Source organism: Pyrus communis, chromosome 11 (assembly GCF_041283825.1).
Source record: "Pyrus communis isolate YQ-2024b chromosome 11, ASM4128382v1, whole genome shotgun sequence".
In the NCBI taxonomy this organism is placed as follows: domain Eukaryota; kingdom Viridiplantae; phylum Streptophyta; class Magnoliopsida; order Rosales; family Rosaceae; genus Pyrus; species Pyrus communis.
In genome coordinates this window covers 32,540,650-32,548,900 of record NC_142575.1, presented here as the reverse complement: position 1 = coordinate 32,548,900, position 8,251 = coordinate 32,540,650, and the positions used below count along the sequence as shown (strand labels likewise).

The window sequence follows — 8,251 nt, the reverse complement described above, 5'->3', positions numbered from 1 at the left end:
ATATGAATAATAAATAAATTAATAAATAATAAAAATGTATGACTCTCACGATGGCAGGGAAGACTGCAGAACCCATTCCTCCACGTCTTTTCATTGAAACCATTAATTACATAGAAGGCCACAGACCCTTTACTCACAGAAAAACATCTCTCCCCCTCTCCAAGCAGTCTCTCTCGCTCTAAGCAGTATTTCTGTCTCTCTCCCCGTTATTTTATATATGCAACGCCAATATATTGGTATGAAGGTCTGAGAGGTCGAGAGCTGATAAGGGTCACGTTTCTATGTTTTATGCCTTGGGATTTTCCAGTAGCTTGTGATTCTTTCTTCCAATTGTGCTTCTGAATTAGTTAGCTGAACCCAAGTTCCATTGTCTGAATCTCTCTCTCTCTCTAGATTTCTTGCTTTTCTTCCTCTTCAAACCCAACCTTCACAGAGCTTCCAACAAACCCAGGTAAGCTCATGGCTCTCTCTATCTTGTTTTGTCAATTGGGGTGTTTTGCTTTTGCATGAATCAGCTATAAGAAAAAAGACTTCCATAAAACGAGTTTCCTGTGACATTTCGAAGCGCTAATTCAAGGTTATGTGAAATAATCTCTCCAAGTACCTTGCATTAGTTCCCAAGTATGTCGCAATGATGGTCAACCTGTTCCATGATAGTTTTTTTTTTTTTTTTTTTTTTTTTTTTTTTTGGCTTTAGCCCTCATTTTTGCATTTCGTTCAAAATATTTTTGGGCAAGCAATTTTCACATTTTCTCTTTCCTCACATTCCTGTATCGTTTTGTTATTTGATTTACTCAATCAAAGCTTAAAATGCATTTGGAGAAATTGTTTTATTCAACATAAATGTCAGAAATACACCGGAAGGAGAAATTGGTGAAGACCTTCTTCCTTTTCTTGCTCCATATAATGAAGTGAACAAAAAAAATATTTTCTGCTCTTAATATTCTTTTCTTTTTTGCCTTGAAATTTATTACTTTTGATTGTGATATTGTTTCAATAGTTGGTGTTTAAATTTTGTTTAAGAGATTGAATGACTCTGAAGATTCTCCAACTACTCCCTCCTTGCACTGTTACACTGTGATTATTATAATATAAATCTGTTTGTATTTACCTTAATTATTGGCTACTAATTGATCTTCATCTGACTTGCCCTTTTCAAATTTACTGGTTATTTAATTCAAACTGTTTTAATTTTGTCCATTCTGTTTTCTTAGTTTCGTCTTTGACAAGAATGCTTTATTTAGTTTTAATTTAATTTTAAATTATTTCTTTTGTTCATGTGCTATATTTGTGAAAATCCCAAGTAGTCAAACAATGTCGTCACAGTATTCGGGTTCAGTCGGATCCGGCACGAGTCTTGCCCTCATGATTTTCCTCGTACTTTCTTGATGATTTCTAATATTTTATACTTTTTTTTTGTAACCCTACACTAAATAATTTTAAAAAAGAGATTAATGTGTTTGTTTAGAGGATTAATTTGATGCTAATTTTAATTTAATTATTTCTAATTGACAGTATCATTTTTCCTTTTTTTAAGGTTCGTGACTTCTACGAAGGGGTTGTTTCAAAACATTTGTTTTCCTTGTTGTTGTTGTTGTTGTTATTGTTGTTGTTTGTTTTTATAATTTTAGAATTCGTTGTGGCTAATTTCAGGGGAAGGGAAGAAGAATGATGTTGATGTGATTTCAGCACAAAAGTCTGCAACGTTAGCCTCTGCTACAAAGCTTTGTAGCTATGTCTTCCGGAACTTGGATCACGTCCTTTTCATGTTCGCCATCCGTGGTTCAGTTCTCGGAGGACACCGCCGTAACACCAATCTTTCAATGGCTGAGATTCATTTTCCTCTCTCCCTGTCCTCAGAGAGCTCTGCTGTCCTCTCTCAACCTCCTCTTCTTGCTCTCGCTCTCAGCATTTTCAATACAAAAGCTTTATTCCCGCTTCATCTCCGTGGATGGCGGCCGCAACTCTGACCTCAACAAGCCCCTCATTAGGAACAACAGAGCTCATCTCAGAACTACTCTTTGGTTTAAGCTTTCTCTGATTGTGAGCACTGTGTTGACATTTTGTTATGCAGTTGTTTGCATTCTAGCATTCACTAGAAGCACCGAGTTGCAATGGAAGCTCGTAGAAGGGTTTTTTTGGTTGGTTCAGGCCATAACTCATGCAGTGATCACAATGCTGGTGGCGCACGAGAGGAGATTTCAAGTGGTTAAGCACCCGCTTTCCCTTCGGATTTATTGGGTTGCAGACTTTGTTGTTATTTCCTTGTTTACAGCATCGGGGATACTTCGTTTGGTCTATGCTCAAGGAATTCAGGAGCCTAGTCTGAGATTGGATGATATAGTTTCAACGGCGTCTTTCCCTTTAGCGATTCTTCTTTTTGTTATCGCCATTAGAGGATCAACTGGGATTGCTGTGAACAGAGAATTTGAGGGAGCTACAAATGGAGATGCGGTATTATACGAACCCCTTTCAAGCAAATCCAACGTGACTGGCTTTGCTTCGGCTTCCATAATTTCTAAGACCTTTTGGATTTGGATGAATCCTCTGCTCAGTAAGGGGTACAAAAGCCCGCTGAAGGTTGACGAAGTCCCATCCCTTTCCCCGGAACATAGAGCTGAAGTGATGTCAATTCTCTTTGAATCAAAGTGGCCAAAACCGCAAGAAAAATCAGACCACCCAGTTCGAACAACATTACTCCGGTGCTTTCGGAAAGAAATTGCTTTCACAGCTTTCCTTGCTGTAATCAGGCTTTGTGTCATGTATGTTGGGCCTCTGCTTATCCAAAGTTTTGTGGATTACACCGCGGGAATAAGAACCTCAGCCTATGAAGGATACTACCTCGTATTGATCCTTCTATGTGCGAAATTCGTTGAAGTTTTAACCACACACCAATTTAACTTCAACTCCCAGAAGCTTGGGATGCTCATCCGTTCCACCCTTATTACTTCTTTGTACAAGAAGGGTTTGAGGTTGTCGTGCTCAGCTCGGCAGGCTCATGGAGTTGGACAGATTGTGAATTACATGGCGGTTGATGCCCAACAGCTCTCAGACATGATGCTGCAGCTGCACGCTATATGGATGATGCCAGTGCAACTTACCATTGCGTTGGTCCTTCTATATAACAGCCTTGGTGCAGCAGTGATCACAGCTATAACCGGAATCATGTGTATTCTCGTGTTTGTTGTGCTGGGAACGAAGCGGAACAACAGGTTCCAGTTTAATGTGATGAAGAATCGGGATTCAAGGATGAAGGCAACGAACGAGATGCTTAATTACATGCGCGTGATCAAGTTCCAAGCTTGGGAGGAGCACTTTAACAAAAGGATCCAAGCTTTCCGGGAGTCAGAGTTTAGCTGGTTGACCAAGTTCTTTTACTCAATCTCTGCCAATATCGTGATTATGTGGTGCACCCCAGTAATTACATCAACTCTCACGTTCGGGACTGCACTTTTGTTGGGTGTACGACTTGATGCTGGGACAGTGTTCACAACCACATCCATCTTCAAAATTCTTCAGGAGCCAGTCAGGACATTCCCGCAATCTATGATATCAATTTCTCAAGCTATGATATCACTCGGGAGGCTGGATCGTTTTATGAAGAGTAGGGAATTGTTGGAGGATTCGGTGGAGAGGGTAGAAGGCTGTGATAGTAGGATTGCTGTTGAAGTTAAAGATGGCGCGTTCAACTGGGACGATGAAAGCAATGAAGAGGATTTGAAAAATATAAATATAAAAGTTAATAAAGGTGAGCTAACGGCGATTGTAGGGACAGTGGGATCCGGAAAGTCTTCCCTTCTAGCTTCAATTCTTGGTGAGATGCACAAGTTATCCGGAAAGGTATAATCTGATACCATTAAACCATTTTCTAGATGTCTCTTATGATGTAAAATCCCTCCATTGAAGCTTCAATTCAATCACTTGTTAAATTAACAAAATCTTTGAAAACAGGTACGAGTTTGCGGGACAACTGCCTATGTGGCTCAAACGTCATGGATTCAAAACGGAACCATTGAAGAAAACATCCTATTTGGTTTGCCAATGGACAGAGAGAGATACCGGGAAGTAATCAGGGTTTGTTGCTTGGAAAAGGACATGGAAATGATGGAGTTCGGAGATCAAACTGAGATAGGAGAGCGTGGCATCAACCTAAGTGGTGGCCAGAAACAGAGGATTCAACTTGCTCGTGCTGTGTATCAAAATTGTGACATATATCTCCTTGATGACGTCTTCAGTGCTGTTGATGCTCATACTGGGTCAGAAATATTTAAGGTGACATTACTTTACATTTTGTTCTACATTTGGTAGTAAAGAATGATTTACTTTTGATTTCACAGTGATTGAATAGTCTAGCTCACACTTAAATTAGTGCTTAGATGGCGGATTTGATCTTTGTAATCTAAAGGTGTTGAAAGAAAAATGGAAAAACAACGTTCTTGTTTAGATCTTCGTAATCTAAAATGGCACTTATGCTTGTAATGTCTATGGCCTTCTGCAGGAATGTGTGAGGGGAGCGCTTAAAAACAAGACGGTTTTACTTGTAACTCATCAAGTTGACTTCTTGCATAATGTTGATCTTATTTTGGTAAGTATTTGGAATTGTTCATGTATTCTCGATGAAATTATACATGCAATTTGCTCATGTATCCCTCCTACTTATATTTATCAGGTCATGAGAGATGGGATGATAGTACAGGCAGGAAAATATAACGATTTGCTAAATTCTGGCCTGGATTTCAAAGAGCTTGTTGCTGCCCACGATACCTCCATGGAACTTGTAGAAATGAGCACCGCTGATCCCAGCATAAGTTCCCCTGGACCTCAAATATCTCAGCAAATCTCCTCAAAATGCGGGGAAGGAAATGGTGAAAACAACTCTTTGGGCCAGCCGAAGTCTGATAAAGCGACTTCTAAGCTCATCAAAGAAGAAGAGAAAGAAACCGGCAAAGTCAGCCTTCACATTTACAAAGTTTATTGCACAGAGGCTTACGGATGGTGGGGTGTGGTGTTAGTATTGTCATTGACTCTGATGTGGCAAGCGTCTCAAATGGCGGGTGATTACTGGCTGTCTTATGAAACTGCAGCAAAGCGTGCGGCGTCATTCAAACCATCTGTGTTTATTATTGTCTATGCACTCATTGCATGTGTCGCATTTGTTGCGGTATTGATAAGAGCACTTGCTGTGATGTTTGTGGGGCTTAAAACAGCTCAAACATTTTTCAAGCAAATTCTTCACAGCATCCTGCATGCTCCCATGTCGTTTTTCGATACTACACCTTCCGGAAGAATTCTGAGTAGGGTACGTTTTTGTCATACTTGATGAGATATCTGTTAAGACTGTCATCTGTTTACTCTAACTTCATGTATATATAGTCCTATTTATTAACTGCTGAGAATTTTTCTGTCCACCAGGCATCTACTGATCAGACGAATATCGATCTACTTCTTCCCTTCATGTTGGGTATTACCATTGCCATGTTCTTTACTGTGCTCGGCATCTTTATCATCGTTTGCCAATATTCGTGGCCCACTGTGTTCTTGCTGATTCCGCTTATTTGGCTTAATGTCTGGTACCGGGTATGTTCGTTCATTTTGTCACGGTGTTAATATTTATCAGTAACCTGTAACTATAATGTTGCACTCAATGCTGAAGATTTTTGTACTTATTTTGTTTTAGGGTTACTATCTTGCATCATCTCGAGAGTTAACTCGACTCGATTCAATCACGAAAGCTCCTGTAATCCATCATTTCTCAGAGAGCATATCTGGGGTCATGACAATTCGCTCTTTCAGAATGCAAAACATGTTCTGCAAGGAAAATGTTAAACGAGTTAATGCCAACTTGCGTATGGATTTCCACAACAATGGTTCCAATGAGTGGTTGGGTTTCCGATTGGAGATACTTGGGAGTTTACTTCTCTGCATTTCCACTATATTCATGATCTTGTTGCCAAGCAGTATTATAAAGCCAGGTATTTAAACCCTCCCGATCCTTCTTGTTTTAGTGCATCATTATTACAACGTCTGATTGAGTCTCGGTTATAAGCAAGATTTGAGGTGCACGTTAGCACTGTGTTTTGATATATCTAACATAACGAGCGACAGTAGACGAGTATCTATTGCAGAGATTTCACTAAACCGGTTTTTCCTTTATGGTGCAGAGAATGTTGGTTTAACTCTCTCCTACGGATTGTCCCTTAATGGTGTGCTGTTCTGGGCAATATATTTTAGCTGCTTCGTTGAAAATAGGATGGTGTCAGTTGAGAGGATAAAACAGTTTACAAACATTCCATCAGAAGCAGCGTGGAAGATTGTAGACCGTGTTCCTCCTCCAAATTGGCCTTCCCGTGGCAACATTGAGCTCAAAGATTTGCAGGTCGGTTTGTCTTCAGTTCTGTTTATAACTTCCACGGTCTGAATGCACGTTTTCATTAGCTGGTCATCACCATTACTTTTTCTCAAGCTAAAAGGGCTCGGTTCCTTTTGATGATATTTTAAACTTTGTGGTAAGCAGGTCAGATATCGCCCAAATACACCTTTGGTTCTCAAGGGCATTAGTCTAAACATTTTTGGGGGTGAGAAAATTGGCGTTGTTGGTCGAACAGGAAGTGGGAAATCCACTTTAATCCAAGTGTTCTTTAGGCTGGTAGAACCTTCAGGAGGCAGAATTATCATTGATGGGATCGATATAACCATGATAGGGCTTCACGATCTCAGGTCTCGCTTTGGGATCATTCCTCAAGAACCTGTCCTTTTTGAAGGAACTGTGAGAAGCAACATTGATCCAATTGGAATGTATTCAGATGAAGAGATTTGGAAGGTAAACACAATGCTACGTCGAAAGTAATAAGATTGAATTATACAGAGTGTCTGTATGTCATCTCTTGCTAAGTTGAAACTATGCTGTATGCTTATTTGCAATGATCTAAATTTTCTTGTAGAGCCTCGAACGCTGCCAACTTAAAGACGTGGTTGCTGCAAAACCCGAAAAACTTGACTCTTTAGGTATGTGGTTCTCCGCATTGTTTACTCTCCGCGTCCACGTCTTCAAACTGACACTTGATCACTAGGGTTATGTACTGACCATTTTTCATTAAAATTTTATATTGATAGTGGCTGATAACGGAGACAATTGGAGCGTGGGACAAAGACAACTCCTCTGCTTGGGGCGAGTTATGTTAAAGCACCGCCGGCTCTTGTTCATGGACGAGGCCACTGCATCAGTGGATTCACAGACCGATGCTGTAATACAAAGGATTATCCGAGAGGATTTCGCTGCGTGTACGATTATCAGCATTGCGCACAGAATACCTACAGTGATGGACTGCAATCGAGTTTTAGTAGTAGATGCAGGTAAGTGCTCCCTCTAACTTAATTATCTTGTCACATTCGGCATTCGTTTACCACCTGAAAATTGTAGCTGACACTCTTCTGTTTCTGTCTTTAACAGGACTGGCTAAGGAATTTGAGAAACCATCCCGCTTACTTGAAAGACCGTCACTGTTCGGTGCGTTGGTTCAGGAGTACGCCAACCGGTCGTCAGGACTATAACCAGCACTGGAAGTCTATATCTCTCGTTTCCTCATCGTTGCTTCGGGTGGTGATTCCATTTACGCTTGCGAATTTTCCAGAGAATCACTGCTTGCATCTGTCCTCGAAGAATAGCAACAGCCGGAGCATAAAAGGCGTCGGCTCTAATCATTTTGTTCCCAGAAAGTAAAACAAATGATGAACAACAAGAACAAGCGTAGCCTACCACTGCAGGAAGTAGCTAATTTGATAGGGTTACCAGCTTCATTTGTGTTGCTTGTTTAGGATGTATTTAGATTAGAAAATCATGCTTAAACTTTCTTGTTGCACAAGATTTATCAAGATGCTTCTTGAGAAATTTAATTATATTGTTCCTGGAAATTTCAGATACTCAAAATTTGTATCACTTTCAAGTTTCGACTTGGTTGGGTCCTTTTTGTTGGTAGGATTAGGATGAGTCTTTGTACGTTTTATAAATGGGGTTTACTAAAAATTGAAAAAATTGATCAAATATCGAGTTAACATAAGTTTACGGTTTTGCGAAAACCTTAGCTGATAATTTATCGTATACACGCGAAGGAAGCAAAATGTTGTACGTTATTTTGAAACATTCTTATTGTTTGTTTTATTTTGTAAGTATTTAAAAAAAAATTAGGTTGAAAAATACAAATATCAAGAGATAGAAAATACTAGCATGTCTTGGAAGTGCCTATTGAGGGCC

General features: G+C 39.8%; 1 protein-coding gene across 1 annotated transcript; it reads left to right on the top strand.

The window, feature by feature from the left end:
• On the top strand, nucleotides 1–7,927 carry LOC137741902 (ABC transporter C family member 14). Its single transcript, XM_068481598.2, has 12 exons — nucleotides 1–451; nucleotides 1,654–3,840; nucleotides 3,952–4,272; nucleotides 4,499–4,585; nucleotides 4,670–5,299; nucleotides 5,413–5,577; nucleotides 5,678–5,972; nucleotides 6,162–6,376; nucleotides 6,515–6,820; nucleotides 6,942–7,005; nucleotides 7,114–7,353; nucleotides 7,451–7,927. The coding sequence occupies exons 2-12, from the start codon at nucleotides 1,735–1,737 to the stop codon at nucleotides 7,549–7,551; spliced, it is 4,530 nt and encodes a 1,509-aa protein (XP_068337699.2). The 5' UTR covers nucleotides 1–451; nucleotides 1,654–1,734; the 3' UTR covers nucleotides 7,552–7,927.
• The last annotated feature ends 324 nt before the right edge of the window (nucleotides 7,928–8,251 follow it).